The sequence below is a fragment of the Camelus dromedarius genome, chromosome 3 (genome assembly GCF_036321535.1).
Source record: "Camelus dromedarius isolate mCamDro1 chromosome 3, mCamDro1.pat, whole genome shotgun sequence".
NCBI lineage: Eukaryota > Metazoa > Chordata > Mammalia > Artiodactyla > Camelidae > Camelus > Camelus dromedarius.
In genome coordinates, this window is record NC_087438.1 from 114,153,618 (window position 1) to 114,172,562 (window position 18,945).

General features: G+C 51.3%; 1 protein-coding gene across 2 annotated transcripts; it reads right to left on the bottom strand.

Annotated features, from left to right (window-relative positions):
• Positions 1-1,618: 1,618 nt before the first annotated feature.
• On the bottom strand, positions 1,619-17,854 carry LOC105104206 (H-2 class I histocompatibility antigen, Q10 alpha chain). Of its 2 annotated transcripts, none has more exons than XR_010380432.1 (8): positions 17,489-17,854; positions 12,576-12,683; positions 6,529-6,789; positions 5,347-5,622; positions 4,703-4,978; positions 4,496-4,588; positions 4,005-4,181; positions 1,619-3,917 (listed from the first exon to the last, which is right to left on the bottom strand). XR_010380432.1 is itself a non-coding variant. In XM_031449456.2 (8 exons), exons 1-8 carry the CDS (start codon positions 17,628-17,630, stop codon positions 3,892-3,894), a joined length of 1,206 nt encoding a protein of 401 aa, XP_031305316.1. In that variant the 5' UTR covers positions 17,631-17,853; the 3' UTR covers positions 1,619-3,891. The 2 variants fall into 2 exon arrangements, 1 of the variants encoding a protein (XP_031305316.1); XM_031449456.2 differs by having other exon boundaries at positions 4,158-4,181; positions 17,489-17,853.
• Between the last annotated feature and the right edge of the window lie 1,091 nt (positions 17,855-18,945).

The following is an 18,945-nucleotide window of genomic DNA, read 5'->3' on the forward strand; positions in this document are numbered from 1 at the left end:
CCAGAGCCCCAAACTTTGGCTGAGACTACTGACCAGCTGCTTCTAAGCAAGGAAACAAACACAGGAGTGGGAACAAGGCCTGGGTGAGGGGGGCCTGCCACACTTTCCGGGCCTGTTTGTCCCCTCTGTGGAATTAGACTCAGGCTCCCCCTGGGCTCACCTCCTACCTGGCTGTGGGGTGCTAGCTGAATCATGTTCTTTGCTTCAGTTTTTGCAGGTACACTGGACTCAGACCAATATGTGTTGGGGTGCGGGTGGGAGGTAAGAGAGAGAGAGCTCATGGCCTGGACACGAAGGACTGTAACATGAGAGGCCGAAAGACCTCAGCAGAGGGAAGCAGCACGATGGGGGTGGGGGTGGTTAGTGAGAGGGTCAAATTTTCAGGGGCTGGTAGAGATGCTTGAGGAGCCCTTTTGGTCTAAAATGCATTTCATGGTTCTATGGGCAAAACACTGAACTTCGCCTCTAAGGGAACTATGATATACACAAAATAAAGTTGAAGTTGCCCCATTGCCAAGGATCTCACAGTCCAGTTATGGAGCAGACACTTCCTGAAGGTCAGGACGGTGGTGCCGCTGGCAGTGTCAAGGCTGGTAGATTCTGCCTGGTGTGTGAAGCCGGGGTGGGGGCTGTTCCAGCAGGGGTTAGTAGGGCTCAGGAAAGAGGAGGAAGCCCCCGCTACCTCCAGGCCAGGGTAGGCAGTGTAGCGGCTGTCTCCGCTCCTTGGTCATTTCTGTCTACCAGCCTCCTGGTCCCAGAGCCCCAGATTTCCCTGCAGATGTCATGTTCTGGTAAGAAGGCAGGAGGCTGGGTGGACAGGGGGTGAGAAAAGCCAGCAGGAAAAGGCAGTGTGCTGCAGAAACAAGGGTTTGCTGACGGATATTCAGGACAGGGGTAGACAGCTCGGCTCTTGCCTTCAGGCAGTTTCTAAACCAAGTAGCCAATGAGGAGAACAGAAAAGGGAAATGACTGTAGCCTTTGGGTGGCAGGTGGCGGGGGCCTGGCTGCTGTCCTGTAGGGGCCGTCAAACTATACCAGTCCCTGGCCTCTCTGCCCCTTTTCCTCATCTGGAGAGATGGTCCACCAATCCCACAGTCCCAGAGGCATTCAGGGTCCTTGACAGGGAGGAGCACAGAACTGGACAGGAACTTCCAGCCCATTCTGCCCAGGGCTCGCATTTATAGAAGCCAGACCCTCTAGCTAAGGCTCCCTGAACATACAACACTCCCTGCATCAAAGAAGCCATGCAGGTTGCCAGTCTAAGGTCTATGCTTGCCTGGATGGGACCAAAGCTGGCAGTGGGTGGAGGGGGGAGGTTGAGTCTGGAGGGGCCTGTGGAGGAGCCTGAAATCTTGAGGGTGTGTGTGGGGTACAGAAGTGTGATACAGCTGTACCAATTCAAAGTGATGGCAGGCCAGGAGCCTCCTTCAATCTGCTTCTCCCCAAACACACTGTGCCTCCACCCCTCTGCCACTTCCAGGAAGAGCGTTTCACTTCTGCTCAGGAGGCCCTAAGTGCATCCCGGGCTGAGGGTCCACCTGGGCTCCTGCACCTCCCAACAGTGGGGGCCAGACCCACCCTGTGCCCTAACTTGTCTCACCATACAGACACACAACTGTAAAAACAAAACACGTTTATTACCCCAAAACCTTATTAATACAGGTCCACAGTCCCTTACCCGAAACCCTTAGGGACAGGTGTATTTCAGAATTTCAAATTCTTTGGACTTTAGAAAGGTACCAAGGTGTGGATGCTGAATATTACATAACACTACCAGAGGAGTCTGGGGTGGCACCCCGTAATCCCCCAAACCAGTATTTCTATGGAAAATTTTAAAAAGGCACACTAGAGGAAGGGATGGACAGGTATTTCAAAATTGTAGAACAGATAAACAAGATTATACTGTACAGCACAGGGAAATATACACAAGATCATGTGGTAGCTCACAGAGAAAAAAATGTGACAATGAATATATATGTGTTCATGTATAACTGAAAAATTGTGCTCTACACTGGAATTTGACACATTGTAAAATGATTATAAATCAATAAAAAAAAAGTTAAAAAAAAAGTGTATGAATAACCTCACTTCACTTTGGGGTTTTTTTTCTGTCCCCTCCCCCAGGTCAGGTTTTGTTAAAAAAAAAAAGTTAGGAAGAAGCTTCTGGCTTCTGGAGGCTTTTTTCTTTTCTTTTTTTTTTTTTGATTTCAGAATTGCAGATAAGGGATTGCAGACCTGTACTTACTTGGCCATTTACACAGCAGCATGGTTGTCACTGAGGCTTTTGGTACAGTGGTGAGGTGCCCAGACGGCAGCCAGACTGCCTGGCCTCACGCCCCAGCTCCGGTGTGAACCAGCTGTGGGACCCTGGGCCTCAGTTTCCTCACCTGTAGCACAGGATTATTCATTCCCCCGCACAGGCGTGCTGTGAGGGTTGAACTGCTTAGTATATAGAAAAGTGCTTAGAATCCTGCTAGGGGTTAGGACAGCATATGTGGAACATGTTGACATCACTGAGAAATTCAGACATTTAAGACAGATCTTCAGTACACTCGGATAATTCTGAGCTCACTGCTGAGGTCCTGCAGGCCGTCAGGACAGGCTAAATCTTTTTCTAGTATCACAGCCGTCCACATCCTCAAGCTCAGGGCCTCCCAGGGCTGCAGACATGGAGGTTTCCAAGTCCCCATAGGAGGCGACATGTCACATCTTTGGGTCAGCTGAAGAGGAGGCAGAGGGTGCCCTGGGAGGGGACTGGCCTTGGGTCCTTTATGACCGTGGAGTGTTCCCTCTCCCTGCCAGGGCTCTGGCGTCCCAGTCCCGAGCACATCACGTGGCTATGAGACTCGAACTGCTGGTGGAATCAACAAACGTGTGTGGTCCCAGGGAGATCCCTGTTCACAGAAGAGACAAGAGGTTTCTGCTGCCCTGAAAATGTGAAGGGGAGGCAGGGCCTTCTCCAGACTCACCCTCCACAAGCATTCCCCCAGGACACAGTGAAAATGGGTCTTTCCCTCACTGTAAACGTAATGTATGCTTATTGTAAAAATTCAGACCATTCAAAAGGACAGGAAATAATGGAAAATAAGGCTTGTGTTGCTTCCCATCCTCCAGCTGCCTGGGACTAACTAACCGGCTTCTGGGCACCTGACCCTCTGAGCTTCTCCTCAGTCACAAGGACATCCACACACCACATATCCCCTCACCCTCAAACACACACACACATCTCCACCCTAACACACCCGCTCACCCTCACGTACATATATACCCACCCACTCTCACCCTCACCCACCCCCCCATACCCCCAACACTCTAGTCTTTACAAAAGGGGATCTCACATACATACATACGTACATACAAGAACACACTTATAAAAGAGGCGGGCATTTGGCAATTCTTCCTGATGCAAGCAGATGGATGCTGCCTGCCCCCGTAACTCTGACAATTGTTGTGGTTCTTCCTTGAAGGCTCAGACCCTTGGTTTTCACATTGGGGAAGTGGGGATGAGGGTAACATTGCCAGACTCACAGGGTGCCTGAAAGGCTCAAGTGGGATTTACAAGCAACAAGAAATCATTTCGCAAATTGTCAAGTGTAAACCCATCTGAGGAATCATTACTGCCCTCTTCCCCACCCCCTCCAACAGGAAATAATTAGAATTTTAAAAGGACTTCAGGAAGATGGCAAAACCATCTTTGTGGCACAGGTTGCTTGTAACAGGGCTGATGGGGGTGAGGAGGGCTCAGTTTTGGGGGCGGGGTGGGCCCTTCACAGTCAGATCACTGGTGCAGGGGGCCTTCAGGCCCCCAAACACCCTACAAAACGTCTCCTTGATCTCTGACGGTGAACTTCTGTCAGCAGATGAGGTAAGTGGCCCCTTTTTTGCTGGGCTTTAGGAATTATGGGGGTCCTCTCCACCTGCAGGGAGAAAGGAGAGAGGTGACCCCAGCCAGCTCCCCTGCCCTCCCCCAAACCCAGGTGGTGGCACCCCAGGATGCTCCCTACCCCATCTGCCTTGCTCCAGGATGGAAGGATGGGGCAGGGAGCTGAGGCCAGGGAGAGCACCGACCCCATGGCCATCCTTAATTCTAAGGCATCTCAGTCATGCTTGGGAACACCTGGGGCTCCCTCTCCCCAGTCAGCCAATCCCACAATCACCTGTGGCTTGTTTCCTGTTCCTGGCTGTGGAGAAAAAGAACACAAGAGACAAGGTGGGTGGTGGGTAGAGGTGGGGTTCTGGGGTCCCCCTTCCCTCTCCACCTCTGGGCCCTTTCCAAGGTCAGGTCCAGTGGTGTCCCCTGACTGTGACATCGGCAGGGTCCTCAGGGTGGTGTGCAGCTGTGGGGTGGGGATATTCGGGCTTTTCCAAGGTGGGGGCAGGACCTCAGCAGTAGTTGCTGCTCCCCAGGAGGAGCAGGGATGGGAGCACAGCATTCCTCCCTAGAAGGCTGGACCAGCCAGAGCCCCTCCCACTCCTTTGTTTCTTCCCCCCTTACCATGAAGGCACTTGGTCAAGATCACGCCAGCCACCAGCACGACCAGGATGAGGGAGATGATTATGGCAAAATGCGTATGATGGGAGGGCCATTCTAAGAAAGACAGAGAAAAGGGGGCACCCCCTCAGACCATGGGTCTGCCCCTGGGTGCCCCGGGACCCTCTCCTGCCTCTCCTCACCCACTCCCGGCCAAGCCTAGCTCCTCACCCCAGGACCCAGTGAGTGTGTGGTTCAGGCTGGAATGCTGTACATGGCAAGTGTACCGGCTCTCCTCTCCGGCTGGCACCTGCACGGCCACCCATGTCTGATAGGTGCCGTCCCCACTGGGGCGTATGTCCACGTATTCAGTCTTTGAGATGAGCTGCTTCTCATCCAGCCACCAGGTCAGCGAGATGTCTTGTGGATAGAAGCCCAGGGCCCAGCACCTCAGTGTGGTGCCCCCGTCCTGGGCCGAGTGCTGTGTCACCCGCACTGTCGGTGGCTCTGCAGGAAGAAGGGGAGGGACGAAGGCTGGTCAGTGGCTGCTCTCTGCCCATCCTTCATGCTCAGTCTTGGTCTCCTGCAGCATCTTCCAGTTTTTTCCTTGAGACAAACTGGGACAGGAGAGACTCCAGAGCCCCCAACTCCATCTCACCCGGAGTAAGGGCCTGAGGCCTGGGTTTTCTTCCTGCTCTGTAGGAAGGAGCCGTGGCTAGTTGGCCATCTTTCTGGGCCCCAGTGGGTTTATCTGAACCCGGGGGGGACACAGCCTGCCTCCTCACTCCCCAAAGGCTTCTCTGTCAAATAGGATGGCTCTCGAGAATGGGAGCATGGGGCCAACCTGCATGGCATGGCCACAGCCTGGGCCTTACCTCTCCTGCTGAATCTCTGGCCCCCCAGTTCCAGGTATCTGAGCAGGGAGGGGAGGCAGACGCCTTCCAGATAGGCCTTGTCGTACTCGGCATAGCAGCGCTCTGTCTCCCACCAGCGCTTGGTCCGCACGGCCACAGGCACGGCAGACACCCAGCTCAGAGATTCCAGGTCCAGTGACAGGTGGTCCTGCCCATCATAGCCAAACTGCCAGAAGCTGCTGAAGCGGCCGTCTTCCTGGATCTCACAGCCGAACATGCGCTGAGTGCTGTGCATACCTGTGCATACAGGTAAGAAGGCTGAGGTGAGTGGGGGGCCAGGGGGCTGAGTCCCTGAGAGCCCAGGAGAAGCCCACCACCCACAGGGGCCTCCAAAGACTGGGGAGAACAGAGTGTCAGCATTTTTAAAAAATTCTCCCAGGTAATTTTTGTAAGCAGCCTGGGCTGAGACACCTGCTGGGGCTCTCATGGGAGGTGAACACTGTAGTTCATGATTACACACATCCTGATTTTATATGCCACACTACTTAGGGGTGTAAAATATCCTCAGTGGTCAGCCTAAGTCATGCGATGCTTATGCTGGGAGCGCTGGGCTGATGCACAGCCCATCCCAGTCTTGGTCCTCCATACCTACTCTTTCTGAAGCCTCTGGGGACCTGAGGCTTGTAGTCTGGTCATTTGGGTGTCCAGGCACAGAGCGGGAGGGTGCTGTGTTCCACAAGCATTTCATTTAGAATTAGCAGTAGCTCTGGCAGTGGGTGTGAGCTCTCTCTTGCTGAAATGGGGAGACTGAGATGGCATCTGAGGGCCTAGGGGTGGAAGCGGGTGTGACTGGAGGGTGGGGAGAGAGGTAGGGAAAAGCCCCTCCCAGTCTGAGGTCCTGAACTCTGCGTAGCCAACGGGGAGGCATGGGGGAGGGGGAGGCATCATGGGCCCCCAGCTCCTGTGGATGCCTGCTGCACTGGCCGCTAAAGCCACAGCTGATTCTGAAGGCCCCGTGGTCCCCGCTTGGCAGTGGGGGAGGGAGACTGAGAAAAGCCACGTATCCAAAGCGTGCCACACCCTCTGAAGGGCTCCGCAGAGTCGCCTCTGTCCCCAAGCAGACAGGCACAGCTGCCTGGAGGATGAGCGTGCAGAGTGTGAAGGAAGAATGGGGGGCAGGAGGAAGGAGCCCGCGCAACGCACCGCTGCTCTGATTGTGGTAGCCCATCACCGTCCACATCTCCACCTGCTGCACCTCCGCCCAGATCCTCTGCTTCTTGGTCTCCGTCTCCCAGTACTGGGCATCCATGGATGCCGCCCAAGGGGCCTGGGGCTCGGCCTGGCCCACACGACTGTCATACTGGATGAAGGGCTGGTCGTCCACGTAGCCTACAGCCAGAAACTGCGGGAGGCCGGGGCCTGGCTCTGACAGGGCCAGATAGTGGTAGATGAGGGAATGCGTCCCTGTGGAAACACAAACCGGTCTCAGGCTCACGTGCCCGGCCAGGGTCTGCCCTGGGGGCGGTCAGCGTGCTGGGTGGGGTCAGCAGTGGAAACTCATCCAAAGAACTCAATATCACCAAGAGCAAGAACTGGGAATTTCAGTTAAAAAAAAATAAGTGCATCTGAAGAGTTTAAATATAGACAGAATCAGTCACACATTGACGCCAAAGTTTAGGCATTAAGGTTTATGGACGTTACTCCTAGAAAGTTTCTCAGCCCCTCTCTCAGGGCCTACTTACCCACACTTTATACTCCTCTCTAATAAGTGTGATTTGTCTGGTTTCCCATTCCACAATTAAAAAGGATGTGATTTTTTAAAAGTTGGTTATTTGGAGGCTTAATTTAATGTGGGATTATTCATTTCCCAGAGATGCCTGAAAAAGGTTGGCCACCATTCTTAGCTTGAACCATTGCTGCCAGCTGGTGGCATCTTGACTCCATTCCCTACTCCCTCCTGCTCCCACAGCAGACATTGCTAGTCGATCTCTTTTCTCTTTAAGTCCAAATGCTGCCACTCTACCATGTCTCCAAAAGTGCCAACTCATCGATTCAATTTGGTGCCGGAGATGAATCTATTTAGCAGCCAGTCCTGACTCAAGCTACTAAAACAAATGCTGCTATTTAAAATAGCCAAGACATGGAAACAACCTAAATGTCCACCAATAAATGAATGGATATACAATGGAATACTACTAAGCCATAAAAAAGAATGAAATAATGCCATTTGCAGTGATGTGGATGGACCTAGAGATCATCATATTAGGTCAGACAGGGAAAAGACAGATATCATTTGATATCACTTATATGTGGAAGCCAAAAAGATACAGACTTTATTTACAAACCAGAAACAGACTCACAGACATAGAAAACAAACTGTGGTTACCAAAAGAGAAAGGAGGGGAGGGATAAATTAGGAGTTTGGGATTAACAGATACACACTACTATATATAAAATAGATAAACAACAAGGACCTACTGCATAGCACAGGGAACTATGTTCAATTTCGTATAATAAGCTATAATAGAAAAGAATCTGAAAATATATGTGTGTGTGTGTATATATATATGTATAACTGAATCACTTTGCTGTACACCTGAAACTAACATTGTAAATCAACTACACTTTAATAAAACATAAAACTAAAAAAACTCAAAAAACAAATGCTATATCTTAGAAAGCTCAGCCCACATTTCTCAGTGATATCCCTGGCTTACTCCCTTATCTAGTTTTTAAAACAGTTTTTGCTCAGAAGTTTTTACCCTCCAGCACTCCTGTCTCTGTGTTATTTTTCTCGAGGGCACTGACTACACTTCCTAGAGAGTATGCACTTTGCTTGTTTGTCTTATTAATGGGCTGTCTCTCCTCTGCAAGGTCAGCTCCCTAAGGGCAGGGACTCCTATAGGATTGTTCTCTTCCCCCGGCACAGCTTCTGGCACATAGTAGGTGCTCAATGGTTGAATATTCAAATGTTCAAGAAGGAGTCGAACATATCTCTACACTCACAGCTCTCTGTTTACTGCTTCCTTGTTACTTGTGACCACACCAAACTCTGCCCAGGCCTCTGCACCTGCTGTTTCTTCTGCCCTAAGCACTCCCCTGTCTTCTCTCAGCCAGTCTCCTAATACCTCGGGTTGCAGTCAGGTGTCCCTTCCTCCAGAAAGCCCTCTTGATTTTAGCCTGATGTCCCTCAGAGGGGTCGCAACAGGGAAGGCCAAGTACAGCATTCAAAGGCATCACTAGAAAGAGGGCAGCCCAGATTCTCTCCTCAGGGCTTGCTGCCTTTTTCTAAGCTGAGGAAAGAGGTGCTCTCTTCTGATGGCTGGAGAGACCCCCTCATGGGAGGCCAGAGGAGTCAACCCTAAGAGTGTCAGAGTGAAGGGCTGACATCAGGCCTGGGCTGGCGTAGGTCTCCTAGGAAATGAGTGGGATCTCTCTCACGGTGCTGTTTCCTTGTAAACCATTGAGGTTAAGGTCATTGTGGGGTGCTGGCAGCTGTGAATGGGCATGCAGGCGTTGGGGGGAACAGAGGCTATGGTTTGGTTTCTCTGTGTCAAGGTGACCCCACCCGCTCCTTGGCTCTGATCTGCTGCAGCTCCACCTGCCCTGGATGTGAGGTAGGGCAGAGAGCCTGTGTCCTTGGGTGGCTGCGGGGCCTCCTGGGTGGTGGGGAAGGCATGCAAGCTGGGCTTCCTGTCCTGTCTCCCTCACCACAGCTAAGGAAGCACAGTGTGATAGGCTGAAGAAAAAGCCCCCCCCGCCCCCCACCCCGGAACCTCTGAATGTTACCTTATATGGTCACAAAAGTTTTGCAGATTAAATTAAGGCTCTTGAGCTGGGGAGATTATCCTGGATTGTCTAGGCAGGTGCTAAATGTATCCTTAGAAAAGGGAGGCAGAGAGCGAGTCTATGACCGTCAGAGAAGGTGATGTGGAGATGGAGCAGAGAAAGATGCAGGAAGGCAGCATCAGCCAAGAAACACAGCTCTAGAAGCTGGAAAAAGCAGGCAAACAGATTCTTCCTTAGGGCCTCTTTAGGGAGCTAGCCCTGCTGGCACCTTGGTTTCAGCCCAGTGAAACCTGTGGAGCCAGCTGTCGCTCTCAGAATGGCGCTCTCGGAAGCCGCTCTGAAATCCATAGAAGGAAGGACCTGGAGATCGTCATTCTAAGTGAAGTAAGCCAGAAAGGGAAGAAAAATACCATATGAGATCACTTTTATGTGGAATCTAAAAAAAAGACAAATGAAGTTATTTACAAAACAGAAACAGACTCACAGACATAGAAAACAAACTTACGATTACCAGAGGGGGAAGAGGGCGGGAAGGGATAAACTGGGAGTTCAACATGTGCAGATACTAACTACTACATACAAAATTGATAAACAACAAGTTTCTACTGTACAGCACAGGGAACTATATTCAATATCTTGTCGTAACCTATAATGAAAAAGAATATGAAAATGAATACGTGTATGTGTATGTATGACTGAAGCATTGTGCTGTACACCGGAAATTGACACAACATTGTAAACTGACTATACTTAAATTAAAAAATAAAATAAAATAAAACCCCCACTTCTGGGCTCTCCATGTGCCTGGAGAACTGGCACCCTTAACCCTCACTCCTCACTGTAGGACCCTTTGAATACCTGCATTTCTTTGAGATAAAAAACATCTTCCACTGATGTGTGTCTATCCTAAAAAACCTAACTGCCCCAGGAAGTAGCTAGTCTCACTATGCCGTAGGCATCCTGCCCTTATCAGAGTCGTAAATCCCATTATTCAGAGGAGCTCCTGACAAGGCTAACCTCACTAACAACCAATCAGGCTCCTGTGCGTGAACTGATCACATAGCCCCTATGCCTTGTGTTCACAGCCCCCAGCCCCTAATAAAAGACCCTGCACATTCACCCTCAGGGCTCACCCAGGCCCTGCTCATCTATGTGGCCCGTTGCTGTTTGTAGCACAATATCTGAAACTTTCCTTTGTTCTTAAACTTCTCTTTGTATTTGGTAAATTCTTTCACTGCCCTGGTACCAGCCCACCATATCCACCAACAGAACGCATTTTGGACTTCTAACCACCAGGACTGTAAGAGAATAATGGCGTGCTGTTTCAAGCCACCAAGTTGTGGTCACCTGTTACAGCAGCTACAGGAAACAAATACAGCCCACTAGGTCTGGTGAGTTTGGTGGTCAGTTCAAACCTGTGAGCCCTGAAGGTCATGGCTGCTGCTGCCCTGAGATAGAGACGGGGAGAGAGAGAGGAGGGAGAGAGAAGGATGGCAGGAGGGAGCAACTTCTCATGCTCCTGTGGACCGTCTGCATTTCCTCTTTTGGAAAAATGTCTGTTCAGTTCTTCTGCCCATATTTTAAATGAGCTGGTTGGTTGTTTGCTTTTAAAGTGAAGTACAGTTGATTTAAAATGTTGTATTAGTTTCTGGTATACAGCATGGATGGACTTGGAGGGCATCATGCTAAATGAGGTAAGTCAGACAGAGAAAGACAAATACTGTAAGATATAACTTAAGTGTGGAATCTAAAACAAACTAGTGACTATAACAGAAAAGAAGATGTGGAGAAGGAACGGGTGGTTACCAGTGGGGAGAGGGAAGGGGAAGGGGCAGGATGGAGGTGGAGGATTAAGAGGTACAAATTATCAGGCATAAAATAAGCTACAAGGCTGTATTGTACAACATGGGGTATATAGGCAATATTTTATAGTAACTATAAATGGAGTATAACCTTTAAAAACTTGTTAATCACTATATTGTATACCTGTAACATAATATTATATATCAACTATACTTCAATTTTAAAATATGATATTATAAAATACATACATAAATAAATAAAAATGGTTTTGAAAAAGAAACGAAAAGAAAGAAGAAAAAAAGGAAAGTACCCATCATGCACCAATGCCATAACACTTCTGGTCAAAAGTAAATAAGGACAAAATCAGGAAATACAACCCCAAAACCCTTCCTACCCAGTGAATTTTCTGCTCACTCATTTTTACACCCCATATAACCAGCTTGCCAAAGAAACTCAGGGCAGCTACTCACCTGAGTCTGCCTGTCTCCCCTTAAGAGTGTACTATCGCTGAACAAATCCTGGCTTTGCTTTCTTGACCTCCATGACTCGTCTGTGGATTCTTTCTGTGATGAGACAAGAACCTACTCTCTGGCAATACTACCTCCCATGTACGCAGTGAGGGGCCTGCCATCTCTCCCTCCCTGAAAATCCCAGTGCTCTCTGCTCTGCCCACCAGGCGGCCCTGAGACCCAGCCTGCTCTGTGCAGGGGCTCACACACTGCCCTGCCCTTCTGCTGCCTCAGGAGGACGGCCTCAGCTGGGCCTAGACTTACACTTGCTCACTGGACCCAGGAGGGGTAATTATGCCTCAGGCTCCAGCCCTGAGTTAACAAAAGAAGCCGAGGGAGGCCATCCCTGCCAGGATGGGGTCAGAGCCGGGCACTGTTGGACCATGGCAGGGGGAAGCGGGGAGCACATGGTGGGCGGCAGGGGATCTGCTCCTGCTATGACGTGGCCTGAGGAAGTTGTCACATGCCCATTGCTGCTTCAGGGCCTGTGTCATCACACCCCCCAACCCCACCACTTCCTAGGGACGTGGCCAGCTCTCAACAAGGAAGCAGTCTTGCCCCCTCGTAAGCACAGCCGCCCTCTTCCTCTGACCTGTGGTCATGGAGGGAGGAGCCAGCCCTTCTCACCCCTCACCGCCCCTACCCGAGACTTTTTTTGCATCTGCCCCACCTCCCCCACAATCCATGTAGCGCTGCCAGTCCCTAGCTGTGTGGCCTTCAGGAAGTTATTTCACAGCTCCAGGCCTTGGTTTCCTCACCTGTAAGTAGAGGCAATTAACTGACATGCTCCACGGAGCTGGAGCATTTATGAGATAATGAACATAAGGAGGAAGTGCATGGAGACGTCATCTTTTCAGTCTTAGTCCTTTCCTATTCTGAAGGGAGGGGTGGCCGTGGGAAGGGGAGAGCCGGAGTCAGGGGCGGGGTGGGGAAAGATGCCTGAGTGAGAGGCCAGCTCTCTGGAGGCCAGGTCCCGGTCCCCAGGACACCCTCCAGAGGCTCTGGCCTCTGTGTCCCCCACCCTAGCAGAGTTCCCCTACCCCAGAACAGTCCACCAGATTCCCAGACTCTGGACGCAGCCTCCTGAACCTAGGGGCTCCTGGACTCCTTCATCCTACCCTTCCTTCAGCAAGGCAGGCAGGGTCTTACCTTTAGGCCATGGCTTGTTTTCCAACTCCAGGTGGGCCAGCTCTGCCATCACCACCTTTGCCCTGGAAGCCGGGCCATCAGCCACCAAGGGCAGCCCCCAGGGAGTCTCTGTAAGGGGGGAGATAGGAAAGAGAAGTATGAATCCCAAGGCATAAACATCTTACACCCTCTTGTGTCTACTGGGAGAGACAGTATGGAATGATGGCGAGAGGCATGTTGGAAGGGAAGAGGGATGTGGAGGCCTGCCTCTGGAGTGACTGGAAACTTCTCCAGCCTGTAGGCACAAAGCCAGCGGGGCTGAGTTCTGGGCCTCAGCGCCAGGCGTGGTTTCTGAGCTTTCTAAGAACAGATTCATGGTGTTTTCACTGCATTTGCGTGAAGCAGGTCTTTTTTTTTTTTTTTTTTTAATAGACTTTATTCTTTTAGACCAGTTTCAGGTGAGGTGGGTCTTGACTGTTCCCACTCAGAGGGAAGGGAAGCCAGGGCTGGGCTGCCTCCACCTCTGTCAGACGTTCTCCACCGGCTGCCCCAACACTGCCCGGCAGTTTTGACAATCCTGCCATTGACATGGATTTAGTTGGGGGTAAGGGAGTACTGGACACCGGCAGGCGGTGAAACCACTTCCCATGTGATGCTCATGAGCTGCCAGGAGGAGAGCCCATGCAGTCCTGGCTCCTGCCCAGCCCTGCCCTGCCCACCTGCTCAGCTGTGCCAGCCCTCACCTCTCCCCTTGCAATATTACTCATCTGACAAACATCTATTGAGCACCTACTGTAAGTGAGCCAGGTGGGGCTGTGGGTAGGGGCAGACAGACAGACAGACAGACCAGACATAGTCCCCAGGGAACTCAGGCCTGGGCAGGGCAGGAGACAACGGAGCAGTTAAACAAGCAGATCCAGTAAGGCAAGTGGGGGCTGACAAGTGTTGGGGTACAGGAGGTACAAGGCGCGGGGAGCACCCTGGAGCAGGGGAAGGTGCTGAGGTTAGCCGTCTTGCTGAAAGCTGGAGACCTCACCAGCTGTAAGCTACCAGTGGGGTGGGTGAGTGGGGTGGGTGAGAAGGGAAGAACATTCTAGGCTAGTGAGTCTAGTGTGGTTCCAAGACTCACTGCATTAGCTTCACGGAACTTGTCAGAAATGCAAAATCTTGAGTCCCAGCCCAGACCTCCAGAATCAGAAGCTTCGGGGGTCAAGCCCAGCTTACTGTAGTTCAACAAGCCCTCTGGGTGATTCTGACATGATTTTATTTATTTTTATTGAAGTACAGTCAGTTACAATGTGTCAATTTCTGGTGTACAGCACAATGTCCCACACATATACATACGTTTGTTTCATATTCTATTAAATGTTTTTTTTTTGGCGGGGGTGGGGGGAGATAATTAGGTTTATTTATTTGGGGAGGTACTGGGGATTGAACCCATGACCTTGTGTATGCTAAGCATGCGCTCTACTACTTGAGCTATACCCTCCCCTCCTCATACTCTTTTTCATTAAATGTTATTACAAGATATTGAACATAGTTCCCTGTGCTATACAGAAGAAATTTTTTCCCCCTAATTATCAGAGAAATGCAAATCAAAACTACAATGAGGTATCACCTCACACCAGTCAGAATGGCCATCATTCGAAAGTCCATGAATGATAAATGCCGGAGAGGCTGTGGAGAAAAGGGAACCCTCCTACACAGCTGGTGGGAATGCAGTTTGGTGCAGCCATTATAGCAAACAGTATGGAGATTCCTCAAAAAACCAAAAATAGACTTACTCTATGATCCAGTAACCCCACTCCTGGGCATATATCTAGAGGGAACTCTAATTCGAAAAGATACATGCACCCCAATGTTCATAGTAGCACTATATACAGTAGCTGAGACATGGAAACAACCTAAATGTCCACTGATCAATGAGGTGATTTTAAAGTTTGAGAATTGCTCTTGGCAAAAACATTAGCAAATGGAGTGAAAACACGAGACCGGAGTGAAAAAGAGTGTGGTGTGTTCAGGCAAACCAAGGTCGAGGGACAGCTGCAAATATAAGAGATGAGTCTGAGGAGGAAAGAAAGGGATAGGTTGCCTCCCGGTGCCTCTGTTTCCCCTTCTGAAAGTGGGGCGAGGCCAAGTTGGGGCAGGTCCTAAGGGCTGGAGGTCAGGGGCAAGGTCTGGGCCAGAGAAAGGGCGTGGCTATGATAGGCGTGGAGGGGACCCTGAATCCACGGCTTAGATGAGCCTGTGCTGGAAAGCAGGAAGAGGGAGGCAGAGTACCTCCTGCAGAGTCACCGGAGGAGGACGGTGGGAAGGGGTCGAGGAAGACCAGAATCAGTCTCAGGGGTCACGGCCCTTGATATTCCATAGGACTGGCCTCTGCAGTCCCTCTCCTAGCCTGCCCTTGATGGAGCTCCTGTCTCAGGGCCAGAGGTACATCCAGCCAGGTGCCCAGGCCAGAACCCTCACCCCACTCTCACCCTCCCAGCCCCTAATTCCAGTTTTGCTGTAGTAACTGGCTTTGTAATCATCTGTCTCTACTTACTCTGTCTCTAACAGATCCCAAAGGCCACTAATTAGTTCTGCCTTCTCCTCTTGTTAGAGCAGGCAGATAGATAGAAATGAGCAGAGCAAGGGGGACAGAGGCCAAACAGCAGGAATTGGGCAGAAAGGAGGGGCACAGGCTAAATGCAGGGAAACATACATCATCTAAGCACCAGGGGTCCCTGGGCAGAGAAAGAAAAACAGGAACCTCTGGGCTAAGTGGTCACACATTTTGGGGGTGACAAGTGGCTGGAGGCCACCAGAGAAAGGTGGGAAAAGGCAGGAATCTCCAGCATCTGAATGTAACCTTTTGCTCATTATGCCTTCATTACAATAAAATTAGCCTTGCAGATTTGAAGAACCCATCATGCACTGACATCATGACACTTCCGATCCAGACAAAATAAGGACAAAAATCCCTCCTCCCTTCAGGAAACTGAAGTTTGGATGAAAATCAGGGAATATGACCCCAAACCCTTCCCTCCCCAATGAATATTCTGCACATTTATTTTTACACTCTATGTAACCAACTTGCCAAAAAATCTCAGGGCAGCTGCTCACCTGAGCCTGCCCGCTCTCCCGTTGTGCGTGTACTATCCATCCCTTAATAAATCCTCACTTTACTTTCTTGACCTCCCTGTCTCACCTCTGAATTCTTTCTGCAGCGAGACAAGAACCTAGTCACCAGTTTGGTACACATCCAGGACTATCTCCACTCCTTCCCTCCTCCTTGGTTTGGGGACCTGTCCCCCTGGGCCAGCCCTGACCATTCCCCTTATAAGGAGACAGGGGCTTTGCACACATACCCACGACCACACCTGCCATGCAGAACTGGAATGACCTGTGTGCCCCTGTATCACCTGAGGGAGGAGCTGTAAGAAGCCTCCCCAGGGACTGTGGGAACAGTCTTGGCCCAGAGACACAGTGGCCCACTCCCCTGGGGTCTCTGTTCCAGGGACGTTGGCCAAATTCTTCCCCATCCCTGTTTCACTCTCTCCCCAATCTCCTGCCCAGACATCCTCGGTGATTCTCCTTTAAGTATTTCCCATGGGGAGCTGAGGGCTGAATCCTCCCGTAGATGCATCCTGTTGAGTTCAGGAGCCTCAACTTGGAGGGAAGAAATAACCTTTTTATTTTCACTGACGTCTAGCTGAAGTTTGGCCGTTCTCCCATGATGAATGGAGGCAACAAAACTCAGCAGGATTAGCAGAACTTGTGTTTTGGTCCCTGCTGGAAGCCATAGGTGTTTTCGAATCACACGATAGTTGCTGCAGACACCTGGAAATATGCTTTACCCTCACTGCTTTCAAATTCTGGGAATTGTTATTTGATGCATTATTTAATGTGTTAACTTAGAAGCACACTACTACATATCACAAATTTATATTTCTAGTTAAATTTTTAATAGATTTATAGAAACATAATTGGGTTCCTTTGGAAACCTACGTATATCATTTTATATATTAAAAATATTGAGACCGAGTCCAAGGCTAAGTCCAAATAGGTAAAGAATTCCGACTCTAGGTCCCAGTGCTGCCACCTAGCGTCCTCTCTGCGCCCTATTTTAAATCTGTAAATTGTAAATTGTGGATGTTCTGAGAGCCGAGATGGTTCTGGTACGTGAGGCCCTTAGAAAAGAGCCTGGAATAAAGGACATCAGCTATTATTACTGCCATGATGGTGGGCACCTCCCCGCTTGTGCTAATAAATATTCAGGCATCTTTGCGGTCAGGATGGGCGGTGCCCTGAGAGAGCGGACCGGAAATCAGGTGCACGGAACAGAAACTGAGAAAGAATGGAAATTCCGGGCCAGGTCAAAGAAACCCCCGTTGCCCCTCCTCACCCTCTAACCCAACAAGGGACCGCCCGGGCAACCCGAGAGAACCCCGCCAAGGGGCCAGGGAGACCTGTAGCGGTGCGCAGGTGCCCAGGCAGGGGCCGTGCAGGCCGCGCGCAGATTCCTGCGCCCACGGAGCTTCCCCAGGGCCTTCCTGGAGGACCCCGCCCAGCCCTGGGAGCCGAGCGCGAGCGGCGTCCTCCAGAGGGGCCCAGGGGACTGTGGCGTAAGCTGGCGCCCGGGCGGAGGAGGGTGGGGGGGAGGGTCACAGCCCCTTGAGTCCCCGGGATTCCCACCGGCAGGGCCGCTCACTCTGATCACGGGGGTGCAACGGGAGGGGACAAACTTGGCCCCTGCCTAGGCCGGGGTTCAGCGACCCCCTCAATCCTGGGTCAGCGACCCCAATTCACCATCCTCCCCCAAATCCGGAAGTGGCCTCCGCATTCTTGGCCGATCTCTCCCTCGCATCCCCACCCGCGCTCGGCTCGGCTGGGGGACGATTGGGGGACGATTGGGGGCCCACTTCGGGCGCCCTGCCTCTCCGCCCTGTTACCTGCTGCGCCCTCCGGCACCAGCCCCAGCAGCAGCAGCAGCAGCAGCAGCAGCAGCCGCCGCAGCAGTGGTGATGCGCTCCCAGGGCTCCGCGGGCCCCGGGTCCCCAGCCTCTCGCGCTGCCCCGGGGCGTCCGTCCCCATGCAGTCCTTCTTCAGCTGTGGGGCCAGTGGCCTGATGCCAACGCCGACCGCCGGCCGACTGCAGGACGCGTCCCTTTCCTGGCCCTGTCGAGCGAGCGCTCAGCTCCCCCAGAGGCGCCGCAGCCGCGACCCAGCGCTGGCTTGAGGCTCAGGCTCTGGCCCGGCTCTGGCCGCGGCTCTGCGGCGCCCCCGGGGCTCTCACGCCGCTCCTCAGTGGCCCCCTCTGCTGGGCCTCGGAAGAAAAATATGGGGGGTCGGGGGCGGGGAAAGCCAATCACGTTGATGATTGTGAAATACACCGTTTACGCTACAAAATAAAGAACTACCTTGTGAAGCCAGGAGGTGGAGCTAATGTCTGCAACAGCTGTCATGATTCGGAAACACCTGTGGTTCCCGTTGGGGACCCAGGCACAGGTCCTGTTAACTGAGTTTTGCAACTTCCCTTCATCACAGGGAGAATGGCTAGATTTCAACTAGAAGTTAGTGAAAATAAAAGTTATTTTTCCTAAGTTCACAAACCCCTGAATTCTGACCGACGACCCCCATGTTCAGGATAACAGTTCTCAGTTGGGCATTTTCTGATATTCAAAAATTCATAACAAAAAAAAATTCATAATGAAGTGATCCTGATTGGGGTGGGTAGGAGGAGGAATTTACACATCAGAAGGCGGGGCCCGGAGGGCCAGAGGTGCAGCCCTCCGCTGTCTCCTGGCCACCATGCACATGGTGTCCTGCCAGGCCAACACAGAGGGGAGAAGCCCGATTGTAATGATCTGGGTCTAGAAGACAACGTTTGTTGAGTTTTACTTTTGTCAAAAGAACACATCAGGTGGAAAGAATGGAGGAAGATGTAAGCATCAGAAAGTCTGGTCAAATAAAAAGTAAAGGGAAAAAACCCTACAAAGTCTGCATTATGATATGATTGTTATATTCACAAAGGTTGAACTGAGTCTTGACAAAGAGGGCAAGGAAGGTGAAGGTACAGGATGAAAAGCAGTTCTGGGCAGGGAAATGCAAGTATACCTTAAGGCAGGTAGAGAGGCATGTGGGGAAACAGAGGAAGCTGATGGGGGAAGGGAAATCCACGTAGCTGGGCAGTTTACTGTGTCCTAACCACAGAGGGTCTTGAGTGTCGAGCTAAGGAATCTGGATACTAACCTCAAAGCACTGTAGGGTCACTGAAAGTTGTAAGCAGTCAGGTCCACCCATACATTTAACTGGGTGGGGATGTCTGCTCTGCACTAGGCACCCCATCAGACACTTGGCACAGGCAGGAACCCAGGTAGGGTCACTGCCAGTAGAAAGCCTACAGTCT